We start from the raw sequence: 16392 nt of genomic DNA, 5'->3' as shown, positions 1-16392 counted from the left end.
GGAACCTACAGTTTAACATGCCCTCCAAATAACGGTCATTGGTATCCAAAATATACGTAGAAAGTAGGTACATACGAACTTAAAAAAGTTGCATTGGCAGGTACTTGCCAGACCTGGCATCAAAGACGTACGCTCATACTTGAGAGATTGGTTCTCTACCCACTAAACCACCACGACTTAAACTAAGTCATCACGACCTTGTCATCTCAGTAACATTTAATGTTTTTTAACGTAATAATATGTGTAATATTTTTGCCACACACAACTTAAATGCGGACTAATTAGAATCACTACTTTTATCCCTATGGTCGCGTCTATTGCGGTTCAGTTCTCAGCGTTTTGTTTAGTCTGCTTTGCTTTTGCCGTTGAAGTACAAAAATTAAATATATGGAACGTTTCTAATGGCTTTGCGTATCCCGTTGTTTTCAAGTCAACGGGCCCTTAAAATTCAATATCAGACGATTCAGATCTTTGATTTTGCTGACCCCGTAGTCGCTGGCATAAGGGACAGGATCCGCGTACGAAGTCGCGGGCAGAAGCTAGTAACATATATTTTCTCATTGATACGGTTAACTCATGCCCTTTTTCACCAACAAATACCTAAATTTAGGGATCCCCTAAGAGCATTTAGGGAACGCCTTATACGAATTTCGTTTTCACCAAAATTTAATGCCCGTTTTCACCAACAATATCTTAACGTTTCCCTAACTAAGTGTCACTTAGTGTAAGGGCATTCCCAATAATAAAGGACACTTAAACTTTGGTGAAAATGAAATTCGTATTAAGTGTTCCCTAAATACTCTTAGGGGTTCATTAAATTTACGTATTTGTTGGTGAAAATGGGCATAAGTGTCCTTTATAACCTTTATTATTGGGGGAGCAATTATTCTAAGTGACACTTACTTAGGGATACGTTAAGAGATTGTTGGTGAAAACGGGCATCAATAACTGTGGGTAGATACTTAACTATAGTTATTAACTTACCTTCCATACTGTACTTGGTGCACAGTTGTCATCGAGTGAGGACATCTAACTGTGATTACACAATCGTGATTATCTCAAGTAGATATAGGCATACACATGGCCAGATAAACGAAAGATTGTTTTAGTTGTTTTGGTGTAAGGTAGCTGATAGAATGACGTAAATGTTTGAATGAACCGTCAGGCTATCACTTCAGTCACAGTCAGTCAGACTTTGAGTTTCCTTGTAACATGAAGCTGAGATAGCCACACGGTAAGAATTTTTCCATTTAAAGTGATAGTTGTAAATAACGCTTGCGTTCGTTAAATAAGGGATATACTTTATCCAAATACGATTTTTTTACAACTAGGTAAAGTAATATTATTTGATTCCTATATATTTATCTGAAAGTAGAATTATTTGGCATCGTGCGAAACTTTCTGCGGTAGAGTCCGACTCGAACTTGGCCGTTTCGGTTCATCTTCGTTTACAGTCAGTTAGTTACATACAAACGCAGTCCAATTACCTATATTTTAATTAAATTTGTAAATAACTATTTCCCAGAAGTGGTAAAAATATGCATTGGCATACGAAGTTAATTATTATACCGTTTAACGAAATTAATTAACCGATTATTTAGTGATTTGTCACCTAAGACCGTGCGAACTATAGGTAAAGCAAAGTTCATAGGTATCAATTGATTTTATGAACCGTTTCAATTTCATATCTAATACTTATGTTTATACTTAACTTCGAAAATATTAGGTTGTGTATTGTTCAACATTATGCTATTATTAAATTACGTAAACTAATTTACTTAGGAAACTAATTGGTGAGAATTAAACAATTACTATGTGAGTACACAATATGTTACGCCAATAGATCATCATTCATCATATGGAATGACAAACTACTGCAGTCAGACACCACAATGCTGTCGCTCTGTGGTCATTGTTTATTCCCTTTTGTGTCTGTCCACTTAAATAACACTTCATTATATATGTATTTTTCTATTTTCCTATTATTTTGTCATTGTAATGTCACATTATTTCTCTATTTTTTCTTAACAATAAGACAGCGTTGGCCTTAGCATGGAAGCTTGTTATGGAGGAAACCGATAATTGCCACAGAAAATATTTACCTTAATAATTGATGTTTGGTGGTAATGTTTCCAATGGTTTTACCGGTAAATATTTGTAATATTCGGTTTTCTAGTAGTTCACGGGTTAATGTTAATTATTTGTACTGATAGACCTATAAATAAGTTAGTTACCACAAAATATGTCGACTAATAAACACTGCATAATATAGCTATACTGGTTGCTCTAAAAGTCGAAGCAACTCAATTATATTTTATAGCTCCTGTCTTAATTTCGTGGTCAGGTCGTAGAAATTAAACAAAAGCACACAAAGCCAAACCTTCTTAAATATTCACGACGACACGACTACATACCTAAACTTAAGTGTGCACTACACTCAGTTCAATGTGTCGAAATATTTCGATGTATTTTACTGTCATTTTCTTACAGCGCTTTCACACTCGTTGATTTTCAGCTGGGTTTTTTCCGACCTGTTCGAACGGGCGGGCGGTGTCGGGAAACGCGCAAACTTTTGATAACTACTGGGTCACCGACGATATGTGCAACCGCGCTATAGGACTTTTGTCGCCCTTAAAAAACCGAACGGAAAATCCACTAGGGTGAAAGTGCCGTGATCAATGCATGGATATCTCAATTCATCCTAATTCGGGATTCTCCACGTGTTATCCACGACTTGAAACACTCGTAGATAGTGAAAAATAAGCCTAAAATGTAATCGCAAATGACGCAAAACGTCTGCAAGTAAGTGCGTAAAGTTTTATCAAGAAAAATAAACATCGCTTTTGTTCAAACTGGGAAGTGAAAAGAAATCTCACTGTCACTAGTATTATCAGTAAAGATATAAGAGAAACTCTGATCTCATGCTGCGGTGTTGCCTGTGCATATACGCGCAATAAGTACCTACATATAGTATAAGTTCAGGTATTTGGGCTGCAGAATAGTAAGAAAGAGTTGTCGCGTACATAAAGGACTCTAAAAGTTTTATGGAGTAAAAGTCTGACATCCCTCTGACGATTTTCCACCTCAAAAAGAGGTAGTTAGGTATTTCGTTTTCCCTAACATTTATTCAGACGTTTGTGTATCTATTTGGGACTATTGAGGTTCTTTTCTGTATGTAACGGGTTATAAGCGAATTTTCGAATATACAGCCAGTACTTGGGTCCAGCTCGTAGAGAGAAAAACGAATGACCTATCATTAGTTCGATACGAAAATTTGGTATTTCAATGAATCTACGATCTTTAACATACGGACCGAATGTCAGCTGTTTATCTTAGAAGTGTTATCAGCTGATAAAATAACTTTGTAACGAAGATCTCAGCTGTAGTATGCTGTCAATCCTTTTCAAATCAATTTGATGTGTTGGACTTGTTGGTACGTATTGACTTTAACTTTGCACAATAATGCTCAACTATCCATCAATATTAAATAAGAACTTTTGTTAAACTTAAGCTCTTTTAATTAATAAACTTTAAATAACTATTACAAATTATCTCTAACAAAATTGTAGTTAAAATATCGTAAGCGATTTTTTAATGACAGTTCCATCGATAGACAGACAGTAATTTTTAATGATACTTTTCAGGTTCGTCTAGCACTTACCCAGGCCATTTAATTTTAACCAGCTGTTTTTTGCAATTTTGTGATCCTTTTCACAAACCATGAAAAACATGTTTCCTTTTTTTTACATAAAATGCAAAGGTTTTATAGGAATGTACAAACTGTATGCATGAACCTAATAATCGCACTACATCTTTTTGTAGATTATCAAAAAACGTTTAATAAACACGTGAACATGAATAAGCATAAAAGGCCTCCATCAGACATTTCACACATTTTAGTCAAAATAAAGGTATTAACGATATCTTCTTATGTTCACACTACGGTCGGCTTACAATGTTTATTTTCCTGATCTACTGTTTATGATTTAAAAACACGATGTATTTAATGTTTTTGTACTAAGAGTACTTGTAACGTTACGTTAAGTGAGATAGCGACATAGTATGAATTACTGTTATTTTCTTGACTTGCTTAATATAAGAATATTCGATGAATATGTTAGATTAAGACCGCGCGCACACCACAAAATTTTAGTCGGTAGATAGTTGATTTGGGCTCATAAATCCGTATGCAGATGACTTCAAGTACAATGTAACAACGATCAGGTATTTCAGCGAATTCGGTACATAATGCACAATGGCGATTTCTCATACGCTTTGCGAATTTTTCTGTACAGGATAATTCATGTAGTAAGGATGAAAACTGAAAATTAAGCCTAGCGAAGAAATAAAAGCTAGGCGAATAAGTATTCAATGCGCAGTTTTATATATTATACACTTTTAGAATGTTAATTGCAATGTTTTTCGTTTGTTTCAGAAAAATGGTAGACAAAAAGATGCAGCACGAAATTAATATTACTCACATAAGTGGCAGCGTTGTGTCCGACATTCATGAGATCAAGTAAGTGAAATCCCTTCTAATAAGTCAGAACTGATTAAAATGAGTACACAGATAGTCTATAGTCCGAGAAAGGACATAGGCTGCTTTTTATACGGGGGTGGAAACCGCGGGGAACATCTAAGTATGTAATTATGAATCGGGAGTGCGTTTGTTTAATGTTTCATCGTGAAACGGCGAAATTTTGGCATTTAAATTGATCCTGTAGACGCTTACCTTATAGGCTACTTTTTATCAGAGTGCAGAAAGTAGATTGCTCGGGAGAGAATGGAACCGCTGAAATGAATGAGTTTTATATCAATACGATATTTTATTCGCCAGGCTTGACCTCATCACACAATGTTGACGTGACGTGCATTAATGTCCTCAAAGTACCTACTAGGGAATGCAATCCCGATCCCGCGGGATCCCGATCTCGCGAGATCTCGTGTAATTTTTCGGGATCAATCCCGACGCATCATATGACGAGATCCCGTTCGAGATTGACGGGATTGGGCGGCAGTGGTCAGCGACGCAACACACACACAACCATATCCACGTCCACGACCTTAGACAAATTAGAATCTACCATTAAAAAGAAATGGATTTGTTTGAGTGTGGAGGAACAAGGGGGCGATTTTTGCAGTTAGCATACATATAATTGCTTCGCCACGCTGTTGCCAACCAGCGTTGAGTCGAAGAGGGCATTCTCAGCAGCGGGGTACATTGCAACGGACATTAGATGCCGTTTAGCAGATGAATCTATTAATACGATTTGTTTTTTAAGGAGTCATTTTCAAAATCACTTTTTCCTAATTCCCTTGAAATAAGCTTATTGTTTTGATTACCTAATTTACCTACGTTAATTTCCTTACAACCTGATTATTATTTAGTTGGTAAGATTAAAGAATAAAGGTTTTTATTTTCTTTCGAGTAATATGTTATTTTAATTAACCTCACTATCACAAACAAGCAGTTATTAGCTTTTTCAGTCATCTGAATTCAATTTTTTTTTTAATAAGACGGGATCCCGAAAATTCCGGGATCCCGCGGGATTGATATTTCTAATCCCGCGGGATCCCGAATTTGCAATCTCGAGTCGGGATTGCATTCCCTAGTACCTACCTAACTCGAGTTAATGACTCTTATATTATAGCTATCAGGAAATTTATCGCTATGCTGGTGGGAGATCATCATTTTTTTGGTCTATGTTATGATGTGCTTGCTGCGGTTACATATAGCTCTCATAAATTCCCGAGAAAAAAAAATGGGGATGTAATAAAAATATTGTACTTAATTGTGTCTCGCTGAAAGTCAAGTCTATGGATTGTCTTATAAACTTACTTAAATATAGTGATAGAAGTTACTCAAATTCTTAGCGTGACCAATGGTTTTCAAAATCTTTCTACATACTTAAAACTGATAGAATTGCGAAACACAAGTAGATACATCTGTGTTCTGCCTACTGCGGGGGAGATAGGAGGATAATTCAATACAGGACGCCAACACGGGTTGTCGTAAGTGCAGCACGTACCGACAACATACATATAAGTTACATCTCTTATTAGATAAACGGCTCCCATTGTGGTTCTCGCAACATTGATCTTGACAATCAATGATATTCTGCATTGAATGCTGGTTGCACGTGTCACCCCCACATGCCTACTGATGTAAGCACTTGTGTGTATGTAGATGGACAAGCATTGTGTAGCGGTCACGTATCAACCCTTCGTGGTGTACGTAGGAGCGGATTAAATGAGCTTTAGAATTTGATGCAAATGTCAGCTCGTGGACCGAAGGTGTCGAGTGTTTGAACGAATTTATGCAAACTCATAATATCTTATACTGATAGTGACATGGAAAAAAAACACAAGTCTTAATAGTGGAAACCAGATGTATGGACTGAATGCTTTTCGTGGTGTGAAAAGTCTAGGCTCAGGTATTTCGAGTTATGTAAATGCGTAAGTTAAAAAAATGCATTTCCATATAGTCATGAAATCAGGCAAGAAAAATTAAGATTTTTCGCTTTGACGTATTTTGTTCTAGATTCTGAAAAAAGTACTTACGTCAATGTAGTTAAATAAATTATTTTCGGTCTTTATTTATAATTTATCGTGAAGTATGTTCAACTTCTGATTCGGTATTAGAAGGGTGACCAACACAAGTTTGGCCTCCAGCATCCTAGGTCGTTGACCTCAGCTTGGGACTAGCAAAGCCTACGACGATATCAGTCATTTAATGAGGGTTTTTTATCACCGTAACTTAATGGAAATGTTTATTTATACATAGAGTAATTTTTAAGGCATTTACAAAGTCACGAAATAACAACGCTCTGATGATTGCGTTGAGTTTTATGTTTACCAGGAACTTAATGATTTTCTTTGTAACTCGTAGTCAGGTAGTGTGACGCAGTTATACATTGTTGTAAGTATTCAAGGATCTTTAGGAGTATTTCACGGTTTTTTTTTTATAGATACATCATTTCTGTATGTTTGTGAACATACGCTATGAATATTGTAGAAACATCCGCATAAGTATCCAATGAATTAAAACTTAGATTTACCTCATGGATAACCTTGATAATTTCGCATTTAGTTATACCTAACTTAATAACTTACCTAACTTAAGAACTTAAGTAATCAATTCTATTATAAGTTTTATAACAAGTCGCAATTGAAATTAAAATAGTATGATTGCCACTAACAATATACCACTAAAATTACCCTTTTACGAATTCCCACGGCTATGCACCAAAGTACTGAAATCTCAATAATTATGATCATTGTGATGCACGATAGAAAAATTGCATTTATGATGCTACAACATTCACATGGGATCGTGCATACCAACAGCGAAAAATATAATTTCTAGCCGCGCTTTTAAACTTCGCTAGTTTATTCATACCATGACGGGTTATAAACACATGTTCAGAAGAACACGATTTCAGGTTTCAGTATTACTTATGTGATTTTTCATCATCATCATCATCCTAGCGTTGTCCCGGTTGCCCTTCCGGGCCCGGGGTCCGCTTTCCTGCTTCTTCTCCTCCACTTCGCTCGGTCTTCGGCATCCCTGGTGGTTAGTCTATTGGCACGCATGTCATCCCTTACGACGTCAAGCCAGCATTTCCTGGGTCTACCCAGTCTGCCCCGGCCGGGCGGAGGCGCCATGGCTAGACATTTGTTCCCCACGTAAGTGGCCGGTTTCCGTAAAACGTGTCCGTACCAGCGTAAGCGACACTCTTGCAGTTTGTCTGCAATGTCACGGACATGAAGGCTGCCGCGGATGCGCGAGTTCCTAACGCGGTCCTTCCGCGTAACTCCACACATCCAGCGCAGCATTTTCATCTCCGTGACCCGCAGATCCTGCTTGTGCCGCTCAAGCACAGGCCACGCTTCACTGCCATACAAAAGGACAGGCCTAATGATGGATTTATAGACCTGTCCCTTCAGCTTAACCGGCATTTTAGGGTCACAAATGACACCAGACACCTCACGCCACTTGGCCCATGCCGCCGAAATTCGTGCCCTGACGTCGCAATCGATGCCACCAGACGCGTGAAGGACAGATCCCAAGTACCTGACCTGGTCCGTCTGCTCGACCATATTACCGTCTATGCAGACGGAGGTGGGATCTGTCGAGTTGCAGGCCACGTACTCAGTCTTCCCCACATGCAGCTGCAAACCGCCGTTCTCGAGTGACTCCTTCCACATGTTAACACGTTGCACCAACCGTCCCTTGTCCGCGTCTGCCAGCGCGATGTCGTCAGCATACATGAGCAACCACGGGGGCTGCTCATGCGCATCTCGGATGCTTTCGGACAATGAGTCCAGTATCACGCTGAACAGAAACGGGCTAAGGACGGAGCCCTGGTGTACTCCAACGGTAACAGGGAAGGGTGTAGTGTCACCAACAGCGGTCCGAACCACTGAATCGGAATCCCGGTACATGTCTCGGATAATGTCAACATAGACTTCTGGCACCCCTTTGGACCGCAGCGCCCACGGGATCATCATGCGAGGAACACAGTCGAAGGCCTTCTGCATGTCCAGAAAAAGGAAATGCAGAGGTGTGTTCTTCGCCCTGTATTTCTCCATCACGATCCTTAGGGCGAAAACAGGGTCCATGGTTCCATGACCAGGGCGGAAGCCATACTGACAATCCGAGACAATGCACTCCTGCCGGAGCCGAGAGTCAACGATCCGCTCAAAGAGCTTCATGGTGTGGGACATGACCTTTATACCGCGATAGTTTCCACACTCCTGCATAGACCCCTTGCCCTTAAAGACTGGAGTGATGACACTCCGTCTCCATTGGTTCGGGATCCGGCCGGTGTCCCATACGCGGTTAAATAGGTTTGTTAGGATGCCCACCCCACGAGGCCCCATAGCTTTCCATACTTCGATGGGGACTCCATCGGCTCCGACAGCTTTCCGATTTTTCATGCGGCGAAGAGCCAACTGGACTTCGTCAGGCGTTATCGGTGGCACCAGTCCTTGATTCGGAGGGAGGTCCGGTGGCTGCACTTCTCTGTGCTGCTTATTCAGCAGCTCGTGGAAATAAGAGCGCCATCTCTCCTTCACCGCGAGGTCCTCGCATAACAGGTTGCCGTCAGGATCTTTGACACAGCGGCACTTGGAGATGTCCTGTGCCGCTTTAATCCTGGAACGAGCCAACTTATAAATGAGCTTTTGCCCCTCAGACGTTTCCAACCTATCATATAGTGGCTGTAAGTGGTTACGTCTGGCTCTGGCTACAGCTCGTTTTGTGGCTCGTTTTGCAAGCCTGTAAGCGTCGCGATCTTCGGGAGAGTTGGACGCTTGCCACTTCAGAAAAGTGCTTTCTTCACCCTAGTCTCCCTCTGGACTGTGTCGTCCCACCACCAAGTTTCCTTGTCACACTTGCGTCCACCCTTAGACATTCCCAGCACCGCCTTCGCCGCCTCCGTGACAGATGCCTGAATCCTGTCCCAGTGTTTTTGGACAAGTTCGCCTTCGGCTCCGTCGCACTTGTCGCCGATAGCCGAGGCGAGCATGTGGGACTTGTTTTCATCAAGCATCCACCACCTGATTTGGCGTTGGAAGTGCTCCGGACGTTTGTCTTTGGGCTTCACACAGAGATCCATGACAAGGAGACGGTGTTGCGCAGTGAGACTCTCACCGGGTATGACCTTGCAGTTGGCTACTTTGCTGATGTGATGCCTTCTAGTGAGTAGGAAGTCGATTTGGGTCGCGTTTCTCCCGCTCCTGTAGGTGATCAAATGGTCAGGTTTCTTTTGAAAACGTGTTCACAACGGCCAGGTCGGCTGCGGCACACGTCCGGAGAATCTCTTCCCCTTCCGTGTTCCGGTTACCGTATCCAAAGCCTCCGTGAACCCGTTCAAAATCCACCCCCAACTCACCCACATGACCGTTCAAATCGCCCCCCAAAACGATGTCCTGCGACAACGGGATGCCACTAAGCACATCACCGAGTTTATTCCAGAACGAAATCTTGTCAGCATCGCTACAACCGGCCTGTGGTGCGTATGCACTTATCAAGTGGGTTTGAACCCCCTCGATAAGCACCTTGACTACCATAAGTCGGTCGCTAAGGCGTTTCACTTCCAAGATATCGTCGTGCAATCCCTCGGCTAGCACTATAGCTACCCCGTTCTCCCCACCAGGTGCACCCGTATAGATCAGCTTGTAGCCATTCCCAATGTACCGGGATCTGCTGCCTTTCCACCGAGTCTCCTGCAGGAACGCCACGGCCACCCTCCGCCTGATGAGTACGTCGGCCAGCTCCCTCGCGCGTCCAGTCAACGTGCCAATGTTCCACGTTGCGAAGCGGATCTTCTTTTTGGTAGGGGCTCGCTTCTTTGACCGTGCCCGCCCGTGGCACGGTAGCCCTTGCCCACTTGCCACAGGAGTCGGGCGAAGCTCCTGCGCGCCGTTATGCGGCGGCGCCCTATCCGTGACCCTTTTCCTATTTTTGCTTCCCATTGATGTGGCTATAATGTGGCCTTTACGGAAGCGACTGCCGTCTGACCTCCCAACCCCGAAGGGAAAAGCCTGCGCCAGAGCCTCGTTCGTTTTCCAGCAGGTGTACCGACTAGCAGGTGAGGTTGGCTTGGGCCCGATGATCTTGGTGGGCCCCATACACCCAACTTATGTGATTTTTATGTGATATGAAACATTTAATTTGTTTGAACAAATATTTTTTTTACGTATTTTATTTTTTTCTTCGTTTTGATCGACATATACCTACATATTAAGCATATATTAACTTATTTAATTTCATGTGATTAGTTACGACACGCCCCGTATAAGGAAGTACATAAGGGGAGTACATAATGTGATTACATAATTACTAAGGGGAGTACATAATAAAGTATATAAGGAATTAAATATAATTATTACATACTTTGATGTACAACATTAATTGTTGGTAGACCTAATAAATAAATAAATATAACTGATTACTAGAGAAGGGATTCACTAATTTAAAAACCGGCTAAGTGCGAGTCGGACTCGCGCACGAAGGGTTCCGTATCATTATTTAAAATCACGTTTGTTGTATGGGAGCCCCCCAAAATATTTATTTTATTCTAGTTTTCAGTATTTGTTGTTATAGCGGCAACAGAAAATACATCATCTGTGAAAATGTCAACACTCTTAATATTCTTCTATTTATTAATCAGTGCTATCAAAAGTAGCGTTGCGATGAAAAATCGTTTGTGCTATGCAACATGCCTGCCGCTGTGTTGAGCTCAAGGTCGCCGGTTACTATGTCTGCGCGCGCGCACGTGCGGTCCAGCGTACCGTGCAGTGGCGAAATATATCTATCCGAACATTTATACACGAAATAAGGGGTTTCCCAGAATATTGCATGTTGCTGAAAGAAACTTTGATTTGTAATCATTAATTTACCACCAAGGTTAAATATTGTAGCGTGAATAGGTAGTACATATGACTTTTATTACGATAGGGATTATAAAAAAAAATACTTAGTCCTAATTATAAAACTGTACATAGGAATGCATTATAAAAATACTCTGATCTAGTGGCCCAGATCTTATTTGTTATATTACCGTTTATGTAACAGTTTTAGTTTATCAATTAATCAAGATTGTTGGTAAAATAATTATGTAATAGTTCTGCTCATGTAAATAAAATGTATTTATATCGGTAACTCGCCTTCCTACGAGGTGTAGCAACTAGCCGTGCGCATGGGCACGCCGATCGTATCACAGTTGCAACACCCGCATCCTTAGTACCATAAAAGTATGCTGGGTACCTACACAAGATCGGACTCAAAGCTCCGTCGTTCCGGCTAGGCGAGGCGCTTGCACAAACCCTGCTCCACCAAATGGCTATACTTATTCATCGTCGTTGCGATATCATTATATTGTTGCTCGTGGATCGCCAACATACTTTCACTTTCAACATCGGAATCCCCCAATTTGGACTGAGTTCGAAGTTGGAGTCAGTTGTTACCTGACCACGAGCCCTGGCAGCCGGGTCCTAGTAAACAATAACAATTCAACGAAAATGGTAAGTGCCTATGTATTTTGAAGTATAATTATGTGACTTAAGGCAGAGAGCCAAACATTTCTCCTTATTCAGAACTCTTTCCGTTTCTTAATTGGTAAATGATTGTCTCTATATTTTCATTCGTTATTTGTAGAGGACGTCGACCATCATACTCCTACTGTTCTGTGCGGTAGTTGCCGTAACAGCCGAGGAGGGTGAGACGAGGGACCTACCTGATGACATAGAAGACAGCGAAGATCTCGAAAGAAAACACCGCAAGCGAAAGAAACATGGTCAGCAAGGAAATCCTTGCGGGGGTTATGGCTTCGGGAAAACCTTTGGCTCCCATGATTATACATATGTGTCGGCTCCCGTCATGAACTATTTCTTCGGATGTGGAGCATTGCCGGTAGTGCCTCAGTATGCTCCGGTGCAACAAGTCGCGTACCCTGTGCAAGGGGGATATGGGCACGGTCACGGAGGTCACGGAGGTCACGGTCACGGTGGTCATGGAGGCCATGGGGGCCATGGAGGCCATGGAGGTCACGGTGGCCACGGAGGAGGTGGCTTCGGAGGCTATGGTAATCCCGGAGGCTTCTACGGAGGTCAAGACTTCTACCCTCAACAGGGTTTCCAGCCTGGCTACCAGCCCGGATACAATCAAGGGTTCCCCGGTCAGTACAACCGACCTTTCCAGAACGTTGTGTCGTCGGCAGCATCAGGCTTGGGGTCAGCGCTCGTCAATTACATCTCAAGACCGAGAAAAGTTCAGAAACAGATAAATCAATTGTTAAGGCCTCTTTACAAACTGTTTTGAATAGTGCAAGTGTGCTGTTTATTTTGATTGGACAGTAGTTTAAACAGTGGGATTCTCATGTTCGCAGTTATTTTACATTACAAGCCCGTGAAAGTGGAAAGTGAATAATATAAGTTTTGCAGTTTCAGTGCTCAAGCTCTCATAACAAAGCGTAAAAATAGCTTATTTAACTCGTTGATTTCAAAACAAATGGCAAGTTTTTTTATAATAAAATAAGGCCTATGACACAAGCGACTGGTTACCAGGCCAAGGATGAAGCCCACGCTCACAAGATTGTCAGACGTCACGCATGGGAGGAGACCCTTAAATGTAAATATTAAGTAAAATTAATTTGATTACTACATCAGGCGTGTGAAGCTGCGATACCTAATAAGAAAAGGTGATGAGTAAAATGTCTTAAATGGTGAGGAATTTTGCGAATATTAGTGCTACATAATTACTTCATTAATGAGTATTACTTATATATGAATTTCACAGTATAAAACTTGTACGAGTAGGTATGTTATTATGTCTTAGGTATAATTGTGTGTCTTATGTTGTGACTTTCGTGCTACTGAAAAAAAACACCATATTCATGCAGTCTTAGCTTTGATAGTAATTAATAGGCGTGAGAAATTAAGCTGTTTCTATATAACTTTAAAAAAAAAACCATTATGTAATTGAAATTACATACTAAGAACCTTTTTTTCTGTTAAACTAGCAAAACCCAAGTTTTATATGGCCATCACTGCGTTTGTAGAATAGTGTTTATTTTAGTTTCATCGCTTCTCTCAATAATTGTCATATTACAGACATATTACGAAAGAAATCTGTTAGGTTTTATGTTCGTAGTTTTAAGTTAGGGTCGACAAACAGGCGAACAGACGTACTTATATGTAAGTACGCATTGTTTCCGAGATGGCCCTCATTTCCCAGTGAAATATACATAACATCACTTTAATGTAAACAGTAGTCTTAGTTATTTATAAAACACAATAAGTTAAGTTTGTAAATACGTGGTTTGTGAATAAATGTTTTAATTTCTTAACAATACCCAATGGTTTTAATGGATTATTTCCTCTTGAAAACTATCTACTTACATGCCCTCTGCACTACATACTATGCTTGGTTTTGTGACATTAAGTTTGCTAAATAAATTGACTATGTATGTTTTTGTAATTTTCGTTAGTAATTTCACAATATTAATATTTTTAAAATATTTTCTTAAAATCTCTAATTATACATGTTACCTAATTGTTGTCTAACTTAAGCACTGGATGACGTCGTGTCCCAGATTGCAGCGCATGCAATCTCCCGAGTCCAATTAAAACACAACAAAAGAACATCGAATCACCAAGCTATCCATTTTTTGCGCTATTAATGAACGGCAATTGATTTTTGTGAGCTTCGATATACGGTGGATTTCAATAAGAGATCTATCCATTGTATTTGCGATTATCTGCAGATAATCCTGCGAATCAAGTGTTGCATGAAACTAAGATGACATCATATTTTATTTGTTGTTGTATCAACTAATGATTGCAGTTAGTTTTTGCATGTAATTGTGAATGTTAACGTTGTTTTGCCGAGCGACTTGTTCTGAATGTATCTTGCGAAGCGAATTGTATAAATTAGTTTAGCAATATTACGATAGCGACTTTTATGTAACTACGAATAGGAATTCTATTCCGTTGATATTAGAAGCTGTTGCTAATTGTAGAGAATAAGAATCAATTTCGAGTTTGCTGGTTTTTATTTAAAGCTAGTTAAAAAAGTGTGCCTATCTGAAAATCACTGAACATATAGGTAATTGAGCACTGATAGTTGACACAAGTTACCGACGTTTTTGTGAATTACAACAAACATATATATAAGTATCTACTTATTATTTTTTACTAGCTGTTTCACCGGCGTCGCGGGAGGGCTCATTCTCTTGCCCAGACAAAATATGGCCTATATAGGTCGGGAATAGTGTAGCTTCCCAACAGTGCAAGAATTTCTCGGAGCCTTTAGGCTTCGTACAAACAAATAAAACAATGCTTCCTCTTATATGTAAGTCTTTCAAGTTGATTAATAATTTCACTATGCATATTGCAAAATATATCTACTAACCTATAATTTAAGTAACTAGAACGTAAATTGCACATTAGGTTAGGGCAGTACCTGCGGCGTGGAAACCCATTGTTTTCTTAATCTCCGTTGTAATATTTTTCATAATAGTGAGGTGTGTTTCAAAATTAATGAATTTATAATTGAGTAGGTATGTGATAGATAGGCTTAGGCTACATACTTCTGCGTCGGTAATTTTAAACACTAATGACCTTGAAAGAGACGATTAGCTCTATTCGATATCAAGTCAGGCAACTATTATACCAATGCAACTATTCTAAGTTTTTATGAACTTTCTATGTATTCTATGTAGTATGCTTGTATCTTGGACATCAATGTGTGGACTGTGTTTCGGACGGTATGTGAAACTGTAGGTCCCGGTTATCAGTGAACATCTGCGGCAGTTGTTACGGGTAGTCAGAAGCCAGTAAGTCTGACAACCAGTCTTACCAACGCGTCTGAACGGCTATTGGGTTGCCCGGGTAACTGGGTTAAGAAGGTCAGATAGGGCAGTCGCTCCTTGTAAAACACTGGTACTCAGCTGCATCCGGTGAGACTGGAAGCCGACCCAACATAGTCGGGAAAAGGCTCGAGAGATGATGAGTCTAGTTACAAATGTGCATGGTATTTATGTCTTTGCTTGAAGCAAAGTTATGAATGGCAGCGGAAGTTATGGCCTTCGCCCTAATCAAGCATGATCTTCGCAATTATGCTGAACAACCGTCATTACAGCATTGTTATACTGCACCGGTCCTGGATGCATCAGGCGGTGCACATGCGAAGTACCTAACTACCTTAGTCCTGTGCTCACTGATTAGCGTAATTTGATTCAATTTACTAGTGATACTATGGATTTTTGAATACTAGTGATACCATGGAAAACAAAACGCAAAATCTCCTCAGAAAGTAGCGCGCCAAAATGCGGGTGTTCGAAGGACGAGGTACGTTGCTACGCGTAACCTGCTCATTATTTTCAAAATAAGATTATTATCAATCAATGAAGCCCAATCTTTGACAGATTGGTTTTAATTTGACAAGGAACTCCGACATCTCGTTAGTTCTTACTAGAGTTACTTACTCACCCCTGCCAGTTCAGTGCTTGACCTAGGTACAAGAAGGCGCCTGATCTACCTACCAGCCTTATGGCAGCTCCGGTATGGAAGTTATACTAATATGAATTATTGTTTGAAGAATACTTACCTAACAATTTTACTTCTCGTGTTTTAAATAAATATATAATAAATAAAATTTTTATTATTTCCAAAAAGATTTAAGATGCTGGTAGGCGGTTTACAGTGAAACCTTGTCTTGTGGATAAACGAAGCCTTCAAACCTAGAACTCATGCAGTGGTCCCTATACTCTTACAATGTTAAAATTACCTTTGTTATTGGGAAAAGCAAACCTCTGTAGTTATACTGGTTTGGATTTGTTTAACTTACTACCTATATCTTTTTATTTTACGGGTAAAACATTAATC

General features: G+C 40.3%; 2 protein-coding genes across 6 annotated transcripts in view; both read left to right on the top strand.

The window, feature by feature from the left end:
• LOC110382817 (proton-coupled amino acid transporter-like protein CG1139) overlaps positions 1-16392 on the top strand; it is a 42113-nt gene that overhangs the window by 16568 nt on the left and 9153 nt on the right. For 3 of the 5 annotated variants that reach the window (XM_064035172.1, XM_021343518.3, XM_064035171.1), the window contains exon 2: positions 4436-4519. In XM_064035172.1, coding sequence (XP_063891242.1) covers positions 4440-4519 — 80 coding nt within the window. In that variant the 5' untranslated portion in view covers positions 4436-4439. Of the gene's footprint in view, positions 1-1134; positions 1235-4435; positions 4520-16392 lie in introns of those variants that run through there. The other 2 variants (XM_064035174.1, XM_049838570.2) reach the window with 2 other exon arrangements.
• LOC135117651 (mesenchyme-specific cell surface glycoprotein-like) lies at positions 11717-13627 on the top strand. Its single transcript, XM_064037256.1, has 2 exons — positions 11717-12030; positions 12164-13627. The coding sequence occupies exons 1-2, from the start codon at positions 12028-12030 to the stop codon at positions 12824-12826; spliced, it is 666 nt and encodes a 221-aa protein (XP_063893326.1). The 5' UTR covers positions 11717-12027; the 3' UTR covers positions 12827-13627.

Source organism: Helicoverpa armigera, chromosome 1 (genome assembly GCF_030705265.1).
Source record: "Helicoverpa armigera isolate CAAS_96S chromosome 1, ASM3070526v1, whole genome shotgun sequence".
Classification (NCBI taxonomy): Eukaryota; Metazoa; Arthropoda; class Insecta; order Lepidoptera; family Noctuidae; genus Helicoverpa; species Helicoverpa armigera.
This window is presented reverse-complemented; position numbering and strand designations above follow the sequence as displayed.